This window comes from Pseudophryne corroboree, chromosome 1 (assembly GCF_028390025.1).
Source record: "Pseudophryne corroboree isolate aPseCor3 chromosome 1, aPseCor3.hap2, whole genome shotgun sequence".
NCBI lineage: Eukaryota > Metazoa > Chordata > Amphibia > Anura > Myobatrachidae > Pseudophryne > Pseudophryne corroboree.
In genome coordinates this window covers 832213129-832229448 of record NC_086444.1, presented here as the reverse complement: position 1 = coordinate 832229448, position 16320 = coordinate 832213129, and the positions used below count along the sequence as shown (strand labels likewise).

General features: G+C 49.6%; 1 protein-coding gene across 1 annotated transcript in view; it reads left to right on the top strand.

Moving 5' to 3' along the window:
- Positions 1-16320, top strand: part of LOC134911826 (17-beta-hydroxysteroid dehydrogenase 13-like) — a 391544-nt gene that overhangs the window by 354405 nt on the left and 20819 nt on the right. The window contains exons 7-8 of the mRNA XM_063919836.1: positions 2370-2507; positions 5152-5268. Of these exons, the coding sequence (XP_063775906.1) occupies positions 2370-2507; positions 5152-5268 (255 nt within the window). The remainder of the gene's footprint in view (positions 1-2369; positions 2508-5151; positions 5269-16320) is intronic.

The following is a 16320-nucleotide window of genomic DNA, read 5'->3' as shown; positions in this document are numbered from 1 at the left end:
TGCCATGTCACAAAGCAGTGCACAGATCATCTCACAACAACATGGGATACAAATACCCCAATGGATACTTGCTGTGGTGACAGGTATACAAACAAAGTTTCTGTAATGGGGTGGCTGGGAACTACAGATAATAATTATGTACACGGGGAAAGCAGTGTCTTAGAGATACCCAAGCATTATAAAAATAACCCTGATAATTTCTCCTGCTGCAGTAGCTCCGACGTGGAACTTAGGGGAGGTAAGTGATTAAACCATAGTTGCCTACCCTCCCTCATTCTGCAGGATACTCAGATGCAATAGCAGCAATCTCCCTGACTCCTTGAATAGTCCAGCAATCTCCCTGACTGCACCTTATTCCCATTATGCAGCAATGATATTATTGGGGGGAAAATAAATGAGAGATACATACATTCAAATGGGATCATTAGTGCCATTTCCCTGCATTGGTTATAAGGCATAATGATCTCTATGGCCACTTACAGTATATAGAACCTCTTGTAAAACACAATACACGAACAAATCCTGCAAAATATCAGTGTCTTTTCTTCAACAAATAGATCTTACTAACTTTGGGGATCATTTACATTTGGATGCAAGTCATTTTCATGACACTGATATAGCAGTACACGTCCGCGCTGATAGGTGACACTTTCACAATCCCCTGAAATGCTTTTTCAAAAGTAGGCAAGTATGGATTAAACATGGATTCAGGTTGTCCATTGTGGCCCCCTGGACCAGGGGTCCCATGCAGAGCCGCCATCAGGGGGGTACTGGGAGCACAGTTGTCCCGGGCCCGGCCGCTCTGACAGAGAGGGGAGGGCCGGGCTGCTCATGCTGCCATAAGCCCATCTCCTTACCACCGCCACCGTTCGTCCCCGTCAGTCCCGTCCGCACGTAGCAATCTATTGAAAGCTCCCCTCCCAAAATGGCCACTGCCTTAGAGGGGACAGTTATTAAAAATACTAGAGGAGGCCTCCTCCAGTACCTTTTAATAACTGTCTCCTCTGAGGTGGCGGTCATTTTGTGAGGGATGTTTTTAATAGTTTAAAGCAGGCAGGGGTGAACAGCGACCCCCGCCGGGAGGGATGGCAGACCCGCAGCAGCGGCCTGGTGGGGTGGGGGATGATCCCCTTACAACAAGCAGAACCCCTGACAATGGACAGAATCCCTGACAATGAGCAGGTACTGGGCATAATATGGTGACAGGGCATTATTGTAGAGACTTAATATGGTGCAAGGGGCATAATTTGGTGTTGCTTAGTATGTGCAGAGGAATTTTTTTTATACATTTATTTTTATTTCACTTTTTTATATATTTTTATTTTATTTTGTATATATTTATTTTTGTAGTGTTTTTTTTTTTTTAAGGGGGGGGGGGGGGGGGCTACCTATTTTGTCAGTCCTGGGTCCCACAATTTCTGATGACAGCCCTGGGCCCATGTGTATGCACGAACTGCGTCCATTATAGAAATGACTATGACTGCAAGATACAAGTTAATTGACCATGGAGGTAATTCCAAGTTGATCGCAGCAGGAAATTTTTTAGCAGTTGGGCAAAACCATGTGCACTGCAGGGGAGGCAGATATAACATGTGCAGAAAGAGTTCGATTTGGGTGGGTTATTTTGTTTCTGTGCAGGGTAAATACTGGCTGCTTTATTTTTAGGGTGCATACACACGGTGAGATTCGGACTTATCCGATTCTCACCGTGCGACAGGGGGCCGGGTCGGCACTTAGCCAGTATCGCAAGCACATAATAACTGTGCTTGCGATGCTGGCTATGTGCGATTTCAATCCTGACTATCTCTTCTATAGAGATAGTCAGGATTGACTTGCCTGCACAGCCTATTTTTTCTTCCGATGCCGACCGCGCGGGGCCGCGCATCGGCATCGGATCGGGATCGCAAGGTGACTGTCACCTTGCGATCTGCACTATATTTTCTTCCGATTCTGACTATATAGTCAGAATCGGAAGAAAATATCTTACCGTGTGTACACACCTTTACACTGCAAATTAGATTGCAGATTGAACATACCACACCCAAATCTAACTCTCTCTGCACATGTTATATCTGCCCCCCCTGAAGTGCACATGGTTTTGCCCAAATGCTAAAAAAATTCCTGCTGCGATCAACTTGGAATTACCCCCAATATTCCTCCTTTGGTTAGAGGTGGGGATTAGAATAAAAACTGCTCCAACATGAGGCACAAGTTGGAGCGGTAACTATGTATCAGGCTGCATGTGCAGTGCAACTTGGACACATGCACAGACTGAAAACATCAGTCCCTTAAGTGCACCATGAACATTATGTACACCTCTGAATCAGGCTCTAAATGTGTTTACTGCCTAAATTACTTTTTCTTCACAGTTCTACAAAGTTTGCTGCAATTGGATACCACAAGGCTCTGACAGCTGAACTTGCAGCACTGCAGATGTCAGGGATAAAGACAACTTGCCTCTGCCCTGTATTCGTTGACACTGGATTTGTGAAAAATGCAAGCACAAGGTAATCTTGTGACATCCTACTATTTGTCATGCCTGACTTCATTAGCTTATTTATAAGCGTTACTGAATTCTCAGAGGCAGCACCAATGTGACTGTTTCCTCTTCATTTCATAATCCGCATTGTCATTTATCTACTGACAGCAGGATCCTGACTAGCGCTGAAATGCCGACGCCGGATTTCCGTCGCCACAGGGTTTTCTCCCTCTATGGATGTCCACGACACCCATAGAGAGAGAATATAAGCTGTGGCGACCGAAGCTAACCCGCAAGGGGCTTGCTAGCGCTCGTCCCGCTGCCGGCATCACGGTGGCCGGGATCCTGCTGTCGGTATACTGACGGCCGAAGGTATTACATACCGATCCCGTTGGGAGGTATACTTTTAGCTTAATAAACCAAAGCCGGCGGATAACCAGGAAGGTTGTGTCCTATTTTCTACATGTGGTTTAGAATTGAGGAAGTTCTAAGAATATAATTTTGCTAATCAGTGTTTTCAAAAAAATTCTATAAAGTACTTATAAACATTGTACCCATTGCGGAACTACTGCCATTGAAGCAAATGCCACAACGGTTGACATAGATTAGGTCGATATGTACTAGTTCGACAGGTCAAAAGGGTTTTTCACTTTTTTTTAATTTTTTTCATACTTAACGATCCACGTGGACTACGATTGGAACGGTAACCTGTGCCGAGCAAAGCGAGGCACCTTGCCCGAAGCATGGCGAGCGAAGCGAGCCATGCGAGGGGACATGGTGCACTAATTTGGGTTCCCCCGTCACTTTACGAAGAAAACTACACCAAAAACAGTCAAAAAACCCATGTCGACCTATTGTCCATGTCGACCTAATGAACATGTCGACATATCGTCCCTGTCGACCTAATGCATGTCGACCTTCCATGGTCGACCTAATGACTGTCGACATAAGTTGTGTCTATCCAACGACCCATACCCGCCACAACTATGAGGCCATGAAGTTATGAAGCCCCTTAGCTGCTGCACTCCCTGCAGTGATGGTAATTTCTAGTGGGTGAACAAAACAATAGTGGATGTAGGCAGTTTCACTATGGCCTGCATGAAGTATTAGACCATGTGAGGCATGCTAAGAGGAGCAGAGATGGGTCCACAGATGGCATCGCCATGCCCACATTGAGTCCCCACAACAATTTTGATATGGTGATACTGTAATGATCCACCCTGGCTAAACCAAAAATAAATAGAGAACATAAAACAAAGTGTGTAAGGTTTAATAATAAAGAGCATTGCTCCCAAAAATGTAATCAAAATACAGAAATATACCAAAAATGCATAATTAAATTATACACAGTTTTTTTTGTAAATTATATTTATTGAGTTTTTATAAAAGAAAATAAATGGAGAGAAAAAAAGAAGATACAACAAAGACAGCAATAAATATGACTATACACTGTACCACGGCCCAGCCAGTGGAATTAAGAATAGGTAGTGAACATGTTACAGCCAGGCAAGGTGAAAACGAAACACTTAGCTGCCTATGTATTAATAATCACGGCACTACCACAGTTATTACCACTCCATTTCGGGCGATTATTTTCCTCTTTAGGCCTAGATTTATCAAGTCTTAGAGGGAGATAAAGTGGATGGAGATAAAGTACCAGCCAGTCAGCTCCTGACTGCCATCTTACAGGCTGCGTTTGAAAATGACAGCTAGGAGCTGATTGGTTGGTACTTATTTGTCTAATCATGAAGCAGTGTAAAGAGTGGAGAAGTGAGCCCGTGGAGAAGTTGCCGATGGCGACCAATCAGCATTGAAGTAACATTTACAATATGCATACTAAAAATTACACAGAGCAGCTGATTGGTTGCCAATCTCCAAGGCTTGATAAATCAGGGCCTAAGTGACAACCTGCAGCAACAGCGGTAGTGATAACCACTCTCCCAGCAATTTGGCGTTTGTGAAATACTCCTCCGGGGAAATCTGACACTGGGCATGCACACAGTGGCAGTTTCTGGAATCGGAGTCATCGCCGGGCGGAGGATGTGGGAAGGGGATTGGAGGATCTTTTTCCTGCTACTCAAGGGCCGTACTGACGGGGAGATTTCCCCAGAGATGTGTGCTGAGCGGTCTAGCACAGACCGCTCAGCACACATCTATCCCCCCGCTCAGCACAGCGCGATGTGCTGAGCAAGGGGGGGAACGACACGGGGCGACGCTCATTTCACCCAGTGGTGAAATGAGCAAACTGCTAGATTGTGCCTGCATGCAAGCCAATCTAGCACCGGCGTTAGCGACGTGCAGAGCCACGCATCACTGTCGCCGGCACCCCCTATACACGGAGCGATGTTCAGCTAATTTCTAAGCAATCTAGTCAGATTGCTTAGAAATTAGTTGAACAATCTAGTCAGACTGCTTAGAAATTAGCTGGACATCGCTCCGTGTGTACCCCCCTTTAGCCTCCATAGGCATAAAGCAGGTTATGACATCTGAAGATAAAATAATTTACACGTACGATAGTGAGGGGACTTCATGATTGTTTTCACTACATGTCTCTTAATTAATGAAGACTTACAGTATATATTAAAGAGCTGTAACGAACAGATGAAGGTGATAGATAATAATCTTAGGAGGTACTAAGCGCCTAGCGTTAATTACATTTATTATTATTTCAGACTTGCTCCCATTTTGAAAACAGAAGAGGTTGTCAAGAAGTTGGTGGATGGTATTCTGACTAATAAGAAGATCATTTGTATTCCAGCTTTTCTATTATTTTCTAGTGTTTTAGAATTGTAAGTATAAATTGGTTTTATTGATTTAAATATTAACATAATGCCACTGAAAACCAAAATAATTTTTGTAAGGGTACGGTTAAAGGGGGTAATTCTGAGTTGATCGCAGCAGGAATTTTGTTAGCAGTTGGGCAAAACCATGTGCACTGCAGGGGGGGGCAGATATAACATGTGTAGAAAGAGTTAGATTTGGGTGGGTTATTTTGTTTCTGTGCAGGGTAAATACTGGCTGCTTTATTTTTACACTGCAAATTAGATTGCAGATTGTACACACCCCACCCAAATCTAACTCTCTCTGCACATGTTATATCTGCCCCCCCTGCAGTGCACATGGTTTTGGGGGTAACTCAGAATTACCCCCAAAGAGCGATATCCTATTACCACGGTAAAACATCAGGCACGAAAAATTTATTTTTTTTCACGATTTTTCACCAATTTTTTTAATAGATCGCCTGTAAAAAAAATAAGAATTTACTCACCGGTAATTCTATTTCTCGTAGTCCGTAGTGGATGCTGGGAACTCCGTAAGGACCATGGGGAATAGACGGGCTCCGCAGGAGACTGGGCACTCTAAAGAAAGATTAGGTACTATCTGGTGTGCACTGGCTCCTCCCTCTATGCCCCTCCTCCAGACCTCAGTTAGGGAAACTGTGCCCGGAAGAGCTGACATTACAAGGAAAGGAAATTTTGAATCCAGGGTAAGACTCATACCAGCCACACCAATCACACCGTACAACTTGTGATACCTTACCCAGTTAACAGTATGAACAACAACTGAGCCTCACTCAACGGATGGCTCATAACAATAACCCTTAGTTAAGCAATAACTATATACATGTATTGCAGAAAGTCCGCACTTGGGACGGGCGCCCAGCATCCACTACGGACTACGAGAAATAGAATTACCGGTGAGTAAATTCTTATTTTCTCTGACGTCCTAGTGGATGCTGGGAACTCCGTAAGGACCATGGGGATTATACCAAAGCTCCCAAACGGGCGGGAGAGTGCGGATGACTCTGCAGCACCGAATGAGCAAACACAAGGTCCTCCTCAGCCAGGGTATCAAACTTGTAGAACTTTGCAAATGTGTTTGAACCCGACCAAGTAGCCGCTCGGCAAAGCTGTAAAGCCGAGACCCCGGGGGCAGCCGCCCAAGAAGAGCCCACCTTCCTTGTGGAATGGGCTTTTACTGATTTTGGATGCGGCAATCCAGCCGCAGAATGAGCCTGCTGAATCGTGCTACAGATCCAGCGAGCAATAGTTTGCTTTGAAGCAGGAGCACCCAGCTTGTTGGGGGCATGCAAGATAAACAGCGAGTCAGTCTTCCTGACTCCAGCCGTTCTGGAAACATATATTTTCAAAGCCCTGACTACGTCCAGCAACTTGGAGTCCTCCAAGTCCCGAGTAGCCGCAGGCACCACAATAGGTTGGTTCAAATGAAACGAGGACACCACCTTTGGGAGAAATTGGGGACGAGTCCTCAATTCTGCCCTGTCCATATGGAAGATCAGATATGGGCTTTTACATGACAAAGCCGCCAATTCCGACACACGCCTAGCCGATGCTAAGGCCAACAGCATGACCACTTTCCACGTGAGATACTTCAGTTCCACGGTCTTAAGTGTCTCAAACCAGTGGGATTTCAGGAAATCTAACACATACTTACCTACATTTTGGCTGCTCTCTGCGGGAGAGAGCAGCCAGGTCAGCTCAGAGGGCGGGCAGGGGAGGCTGTGACGTCGTGGAGGGGGTGGGCAGGAGGCGGGATGGGGTGGAGCAAGGGCGGGGTCACGACGATGCCTCTTTTAAGCCACGCCCCCCGCTCTGTAATGCCGCAATCACCGGCAATACACGGCAGGGGGCTTGGCTATGATGACGCGATTCAGCAAGAATCGCGTCATCAACTGCCCGGACCGCCCACTTTACACACTAAGTGGGCGGACGGGCAGGGGGGACCCCACGAATCGGTAGACTTGCCTGCTCTTCCGGGGGGCCGGGAGGGTCACCCGATTTTCGGGAGCCTCCCGGCCATCCGGGAGAGTAGGCAAGTATGATCTAACACAACGTTAAGATCCCAGGGTGCCACTGGTGGCACAAAAGGGGGCTAAATATGCAGCACTCCCTTAACAAATGTCTGAACCTCAGGCAGTGTAGCCAGTTCTTTTTGAAAGAAAATGGATAGGGCCGAAATCTGGACCTTTATGGACCCCAATTTTAGGCCCATTGTCACCCCTGACTGTAGGAAATGCAAGAAACGACCCAGCTGGAATTCTTCTGTAGGGGCCTTCCTGGTCTCACACCAAGCAACATATTTTCGCCATATACGGTGATAATGCTTTGCTGTCACGTCTTTCCTAGCCTTTATCAGCGTAGGAATAACTTCATCCGGCATGCCTTTTTCCGCTAGGATCCGGCGTTCAACCGCCATGCCGTCAAACGCAGCCGCGGTAAGTCTTGGAACAGACAGGGCCCTTGTTGCAGCAGGTCCTGTCTGAGAGGCAGAGGCCAAGGGTCCTCTGTGCGCATTTCTTGCAGTTCCGGGTACCAAGTCCTTCTTGGCCAGTCCGGAACAATGAGTATTGTTCTTATTCCTCTCTTTCTTACTATTCTCAGTACTTTTGGTATGAGAGGAAGAGGAGGAAACACATATACCGACTGGTACACCCACGGTGTCACTAGGGCGTCCACAGCTATCGCCTGAGGGTCCCTTGACCTGGCGCAATATCTTTTTAGCTTTTTGTTGAGGCGGGACGCCATCATGTCCACCTGTGGCAGTTCCCATCGGTTTGCAATCAGTAGGAAGACTTCTTGATGAAGTCCCCACTCTCCCGGGTGGAGGTCATGTCTGCTGAGGAAGTCTGCTTCCCAGTTGTCCACTCCCGGAATGAACACTGCTGACAGTGCTTGCACGTGATTCTCCGCCCATCGAAGAAACTTTGTGGCTTCCGCCATTGCCATCCTGCTTCTTGTGCCGCCCTGACGGTTTACATGGGCGACCGCCGTGATGTTGTCTGACTGAATCAGCACTGGCCGGTTTCGAAGCAGGGGCTCTGCTTGACTCAGGGCGTTGTAAATGGCCCTTAATTCCAGTATATTTATGTGTAGAGAAGTCTCCAGACTTGACCACAGCCCTTGGAAGTTTCTTCCCTGAGTGACTGCCCCCCATCCTCGGAGGCTTGCATCCGTGGTCACCAGGACCCAGTCCTGTATGCCGAACCTGCGGCCCTCGAGAAGGTGAGCACTCTGCAGCCACCACAGAAGAGACACCCTGGCCCTTGGGGACAGGGTGATCAGCCGATGCATCTGAAGATGCGATCCGGACCACTTGTCCAACAGATCCCACTGAAAGATCCTCGCATGGAACCTGCCGAAGGGAATGGCTTCGTATGAAGCCACCATCTTTCCCAGGACTCGCGTGCAGTGATGCACCGATACCTGTTTTGGTTTCAGGAGGTCCCTGACCAGAGATGCTAATTCCTGGGCCTTCTCCACCGGGAGAAACACCTTCTTCTGTTCTGTGTCCAGAATCATGCCCAGGAAAAGCAGACGCGTCGTAGGAATCAGCTGCGACTTTGGAACATTCAGAATCCAGTCGTGCTGTTGCAACACTTCCTGAGAGAGTGCTACGCTGATCAACAACTGCTCCCTGGAACAACTGCTCCCTGGACCTCGCCTTTATGAGGAGATCGTCCAAGTACGGGATAATTATAACTCCCTTCTGCCGAAGGAGTATCATCATTTCGGCCATTACCTTGGTAAATATTCTCGGTGCCGTGGACAGGCCAAACGGCAACGTCTGGAACTGGTAATGACAGTCCTGTACCACAAATCTGAGGTACTCCTGGTGAGGTGGGTAAATGGGGACATGCAAGTAAGCATCTTTGATGTCCAGCGACCCCATAAAATCCCCCTCTTCCAGGCTTGCAATAACCGCTCTGAGCGATTCCATTTTGAACTTGAATTTCTTTATATAAGTGTTTAAGGACTTTAAATTCAGAATGGGTCTCACCGAACCGTCCGGTTTCGGTACCACAACCATTGTGGAATAGTAACCCCTTCCCTGTTGAAGGAGGGGGACCCTGACAATCACTTGCTGGAGGTACAGCTTGTGAATTGCCGCCAGCACTACCTCCCTTTCCATGGGGGAAGCTGGCAAGGCTGATTTGAGGTAAGGACGGTGGGGGGGGCGCTTCGAATTCCAGCTTGTATCCCTGAGATACAATTTGTATAGCCCAGAAATCCACCTGTGAGCGAACCCACTGGCTGCTGAAGTTTCGGAGACGCGCCCCCACCGCACCTGGCTCCGCCAGTGGAGCCCCAACGTCATGCGGTGGACTTAGTGGAAGCAGGGGAGGACTTTTGTTCCTGGGAACTGGCTGCATGGTGCAGCTTCTTACCTCTACCCCTGCCTCTGGCAAGAAAGGATGCACCCCTGACCCTCTTGCCTTTTTTGGGAACGAAAGGACTGCATTTGATAATACGGTGCTTTCTTAGGCTGTGAGGAAACCTGAGGCAAGAAAGTGGACTTTCCAGCTGTCGCTGTAGACACGAGGTCCGACAGACCGTCCCCAAACAATTCCTCACCCTTATAAGGTAAAACCTCCATGTGTCTTTTAGAATAAGCATCTCCTGTCCATTGTCGAGTCCATAAGACCCTCCTGGCAGAAATGGACATAGCATTAATTCTAGAGCCCAGCAGGCAAATGTCCCTCTGAGCATCTCGCATATATAAGACGACGTCTTTGATATGGCCCAGGGTTAGCAAAACAGTATCTCTGTCGAGGGAATCTATGTCGTCTAACAGAGTATCTGTCCACGCTGCTACAGCACTACACATCCAGGCTGAAGCAATAGCAGGTCTCAGTAGAGTACCAGAGTGTGTATACACTGACTTCAGGATAGCTTCCTGCTTTCTATCCGCAGGCTCCTTTAGGGCGGCCGTATCCTGAGACGGCAGGGCCACCTTTTTAGATAAGCGTGTCAGCGCCTTGTCCACCCTAGGGGATGTTTCCCAACGTAACCTGTCCGTTGGCGGGAAAGGGTACGCCATCAGTAACCTCTTAGAAATCACTAATTTCTTATCAGGGGAACTCCACGCTTCTTCACACAATTCATTTAATTCATCAGATGGGGGGAAAGTCACTGGCTGCTTTTTCTCCCCAAACATATAAACCCTCTTGGTATTAACCGGGTTACTCTCAGAAATGTGTAATACATCCTTCATTGCAATAATCATGTATCGGATGGCCTTAGTCATTTTAGACTGTAAATGTGCCTCATCATCGTCGACACTGGAGTCGGACTCCGTGTCGACATCTGTGTCAACCATCTGAGATAGAGGGCGTTTATGAGCCCCTGACGGTTTCTGAGTCGCCTGGGCAGGCGCGGGCTGAGACCCCGGCTGTCCCAAGGCTGCAGCGTCATCAAACCTTTTATGTAAGGAGTTTACATTGTCATTTAAGACCTTCCACATATCCATCCAATCAGGTGTCGGCCCCGACGGGGGCGATACCAAACTTATCTGCCCTTGCTCCGCCTCCACGTAACCTTCCTCATCAAACATGTCGACACAGCCGTACCGACACACCGCACACACACAGGGAATGCTCAGACTGAGGACAGGACCCCACAAAGTCCTTTGGGGAGACAGAGAGAGAGTATGCCAGCACACACCACAGCGCTATATAACACAGGGATTTTCACTGCTAATAAGTGATATACCCAATAGCTGCTTTTTTAGTATTCTTTGCGCCTAAATTTATGTGCCCCCCCTCTCTTTTTAACCCGTCTTGTACCTGGATACTGCAGGGGAGAGCCTGGGGAGCTGCTTCCAGCGGAGCTGTGAAGAAAAAATGGCGCTGGTGTGCTGAGGAAGAAGGCCCCGCCCCCTCAGTGGTGGGCTTCTGTCCCGCTTTCAGTGTAAAATAATGGCGGGGGTTTTTACATATATACAGTGCTAGACTGTATATATGTATTTTTATGCCAAAGGTACTTCAATTGCAGCCCAGGGCGCCCCCCCCCCCCAGCGCCCTGCACCCTACAGTGACCGGAGTGTGTAAGTGTGCTGGGAGCAATGGCGCACAGCTGCGGTGCTGTGCGCTACCTTAATGAAGACAGGAGTCTTCAGCCGCCAATTTCGTCATCTTCTAGCTTCTGTTCTTCTGGCTCTGCAAGGGGGACGGCGGCGCGGCTCCGGGAATGGACGATCGAGGACAGGTGCCTGTGTTCGAACCCTCTGGAGCTAATGGTGTCCAGTAGCCTAAGAAGCACAAGCTAGCTGCAAGCAGGTAGGTTTGATTCTCTCCCCTTAGTCCCACGTAGCAGTGAGTCTGTTGCCAGCAGAAGCTCACTGAAAATAAAAAACCTAATAAATACTTTCTTTACTAGTAAGCTCAGGAGAGCCCACTAGGAGCACCCAGCTCTGGCCGGGCACAGATTCTAACTGAGGTCTGGAGGAGGGGCATAGAGGGAGGAGCCAGTGCACACCAGATAGTACCTAATCTTTCTTTAGAGTGCCCAGTCTCCTGCGGAGCCCGTCTATTCCCCATGGTCCTTACGGAGTTCCCAGCATCCACTAGGACGTCAGAGAAATAACCTTTCTTCCGAAAACACACAGGTTCAGTGAAACCTATTTGTTTTCGTTTGAAACCGGCTCTGTTTCTGGGGATTTGGTTTCACCTGCCTGAGGTGAAACCAAAATCCCCAAGAAGCCGCGGCGACCTGCAGTGTCCCATGCCCGCTGCAGCAGCAGGCTGGGGGTGTGAGGTTGCCGCTACTCGGGAGCTGGCACTCCGTGGAGCCGTAGCAGCACTGCAGCCCCCCTACCCCTGACTCCAGCGGCGGCCATGTGACCGAGGAGCCGGAGGTCAGCGCTGCACCAGGAGCTGGCACCCGTGCAGCATCAGAAGCTCCGATAAGCTGCCACACATGCAGGCTTATCGGAGGCTAATGGGATAGCCCCTGCCGGGACAATTAGCCCCGGTAAATTACCGGGGCAGAGTAGATATCCCCCAAAGAGTAAATAGCAGCAAGCTAGGACTGCAGTGAGGGGTCCGCAGCCCGGGAGCTAGCACTCAGTGGAGCTGGAGCAGTACCGCAACCCCGTCCTCCCTTTACCCTGGCGGCGGTCATGTGAACGGGGAGCCGGAGGTCAGCGCTGCACCGGGAGCTGTCAGGAGCAGACACCTGATGCAGCATCAGGAGCTCCAATAAGCAGTCGCTCGTGCCGTGCTAATTGGATATCCCCAAAGAGTTAGAATGAAAAAAAAAAGCAGGGAAAAAGTATTCAATTATTTTGAAAATGATAAAAGAAAGAGAGATACTCTAGCACAATAGGCCCACTGCCAGCAGCAACACCTGATCAAGGTTACACCCCTATAACCAAATAATAGCACACAGACATAGGTAAACCAAGTAAGTGCACTTAGGGACGAAAGTCTAACACAAAGATGTGAAATACATCCACTGACAAATACTTCCACAGAATAGCTGAATCTTGCTACCATTTCCAATTGCTCCTCCTAAATGATTTTGTGAATACGTGGCAGAAAAACAAATATGGACCACATACTGGGGGTAATTCCAAGTTGATCGCAGCAGGAATTTTGTTAGCAGTTGGGCAAAACCATGTGCACTGCAGGGAAGCAGGGCCGCAACTAGGGGGGCATGTGACCTGGGCGCCGGATTGGAGGGGGCGCCATCATGATCAGTTTAATTCCGCAAACACCCCTCCTTATCTGCATCGTCCATTACAGATCGTTATGCAGCCGTAGCAGCTAGTAGAGTCTGGAGCTTGTGCTCCAGACTCTACTAGCTGCTGCGTCTGCCTAACAAGCCGAGCACTAAGCATTGCTGTGATTAAAGTGAAAATAAACTACAGCTCCCAGCAGCCCTTGCTGCGGGAGCTGTAGTTTACTTTCACTTTCTTCTATGCAGTCGCCCGCCCCGGCAGAGCCAGATAGAGGGGACACAGGGAACAAGCTAACTCCCCAGCCTCCCCCCAGCTGCCTTTCATCGTCACAGCAGTGCTGAGCTGAATAAGAAGATTTAGACGAAAGGGGGCGGGGCTACACGGCACTGTACACAGTGCCAGTCCAGCAAGCAGCATGGGAGACAGAAGCTCACTGTGTAGCATAGGGGTGGGCAACATGCGGCCCGCGGGCCGGATGCGGCCCGCGGACCGATCCTGCCTGGCCCGCTGTGCCCCACCAGAGTGCAATGACAAGAGGCCCGACAGGCCGCTTGTCATTGCACTGCTCGCAGACGCGGCGCCGCTGAGGAAATCCCGGTCACGTCACATGGTCAGCTGACCGGGATTTCCTCTATCTCATGCGCTGGGCGTCACGGGGGGCGGCGCTGGGCGGGCACTGCAGAGTGGGACTCGGAGCAGAACGAAGCGGCCAGTGGGGAGCACAAGCGGAGGCCAGTGGGGAGAAGAAACGGCGGCCAGCGGGGAGAAGCAGCAGCAGCGCCGATCATCACTGACAGTGGGGATCGTCACTGACAAATAGGTAAACCCCCTGGATAAAGCTAAAGCTGCCCTATAAGTTATGGGGAGGGGAGTTAAAAACGGTTGTATGGGTTTAGGGGAGTGTGGGGGGGGGAGGGTAAGGACTGCTATATAGGTTTAGGGGAGGGTGGGGAAAGGGGGGTAGGGACTGTCTGCCGTAATGTGTAAAAACGGCGGCGCTGTCTGCCATAATGTGTAAAAACGGGGGCGATGTCTGCCGTAATGTGTAAAAAGGGGATGCTGTCTGCCGTAATGTGTAAAAACGGGGGCGCTTGCTGCCGTAATGTGTAAAAACGGGGGCGCTGTCTGCCGTAATGTGTAAAAACGGGGACGCTGTCTGCCGTAATGTATAAAAGCGGGGGCGCTGTCTGCCGTAATGTATAAAAGCGGGGGCGCTGTCTGCCGTAATGTATAAAAGCGGGGGCGCTGTCTGCCGTAATGTATAAAAGCGGGGGCGCTGTCTGCCGTAATGTATAAAAGCGGGGGCGCTGTCTGCCGTAATTATAAAAATGGGGGTGCTGTCTGTCGTAATCTGTAAAAAGGGGACGCTGCCTGTCGTAATGTGTAAAAAGGGGGACACTGTCTGCCATAATGTGTAAAAAGGGCACGCTGTCTGCCGTAATGTGTAAAAAGGGATCTCTTTTTGAGTATTTTGTGTGTGGCCCTCGAATATTCGCTGGAAGTGTTAAGCGGCCCCCCAGCTGAAATAATTGCCCACCCCTGGTTTAGGGACTTCTGCTGCTACACCAGGGGTGGGCAATTATTTCAGCTGGGGGGCCGCTTAACACTTTCAGCGAATATTCTAGGGCCACACACAAAATACTCAAAAAGAGATCCCTTTTTACACATTACGGCAGACAGCGTGCCCTTTTTACACATTATGGCAGACAGTGTCCCCCTTTTTACACATTACGACAGACAGCGTCCCCTTTTTACAGATTACGACAGACAGCACCCCCATTTTTATAATTACGGCAGACAGCGCCCCCGCTTTTATACATTACGGCAGACAGCGCCCCCGCTTTTATACATTACGGCAGACAGCGCCCCCGCTTTTATACATTACGGCAGACAGCGCCCCCGCTTTTATACATTACGGCAGACAGCGCCCCCGCTTTTATACATTACGGCAGACAGCGCCCCCGCTTTTATACATTACGGCAGACAGCGTCCCCGTTTTTACACATTACGGCAGACAGCGCCCCCGTTTTTACACATTACGGCAGCAAGCGCCCCCGTTTTCACACATTACGGCAGACAGCATCCCCTTTTTACACATTACGGCAGACATCGCCCCCGATTCACATTACGGCAGACATCGCCCCCGATTTTGCACATTACGGCAGACAGCGCCCCCGTTTTTACACATTACGGCAGACAGTCTCTACCCCCCTTTCCCCACCCTCCCCTAAACCTATATAGCAGTCCTTACCCTCCCCCCCCCCACACTCCCCTAAACCCATACAACCGTTTTTAACTCCCCTCCCCATAACTTATAGGGCAGCTTTAGCTTTATCCAGGCGGTTTACCTATTTGTCAGTGACGATCCCCACTGTCAGTGATGATCGGCGCTGCTGCTGCTTCTCCCCGCTGGCCGCCGTTTCTTCTCCCCACTGGCCTCCGCTTGTGCTCCCCACTGGCCGCTTCGTTCTGCTCCGAGTCCCACTCTGCAGTGCCCGCCCAGCGCCGCCCCCCGTGACTCCCCCAGTGACGCCCAGCGCATGAGATAGAGGAAATCCCGGTCAGCTGACCATGTGATGTGACCGGGATTTCCTCAGCGGCGCCGCGTCTGCGAGCAGTGCAATGACAAGCGGCCTGTCGGGCCTCTTGTCATTGCACTCTGGTGGGGCACAGCGGGCCAGGCAGGATCGGTCCGCGGGCCGCATGTTGCCCACCCCTACTATAAGGGATCAACCAAAGCATTGAACTTTAGAAAAGCTAACTTCAATATGCTGAGACAGGCACTAAACGACATTGACTGGGAAGTTTTGTTTCAGGGTAAGGACACTTCGGAAATGTGGGATGCTTTAAAAGGGTTGCTTGATAGCAATAGTCACAAATTCATTCCCATGAGCAATAAATGCAGGAGTACTAAACACTAGAGATGAGCGGGTTCGGTTCCTCGGAATCCGAACCCGCCCGAACTTCAGCTTTTTTTACACGGATCCGAGCGACTCGGATCTTCCCGCCTTGCTCGGTTAACCCGAGCGCGCCCGAACGTCATCATGACGCTGTCGGATTCTCGCGAGGCTCGGATTCTATCGCGAGACTCGGATTCTATATAAGGAGCCGCGCGTCGCCGCCATTTTCACACGTGCATTGAGATTGATAGGGAGAGGACGTGGCTGGCGTCCTCTCCATTTAGATTAGAAGAGAGAGAGTGAGATTGAGACAGAGACACTTGATTTACTGGAGCTTAGGAGTACTAGAGAGTGCAGAGTTTACTAGTGACTGACCACTGACCAGTGACCACCAGTGCAGTTTTATTTAATATAATCCGTTCTCTGCCTGAAAAAAATGATACACAGTGACTCAGTCACATA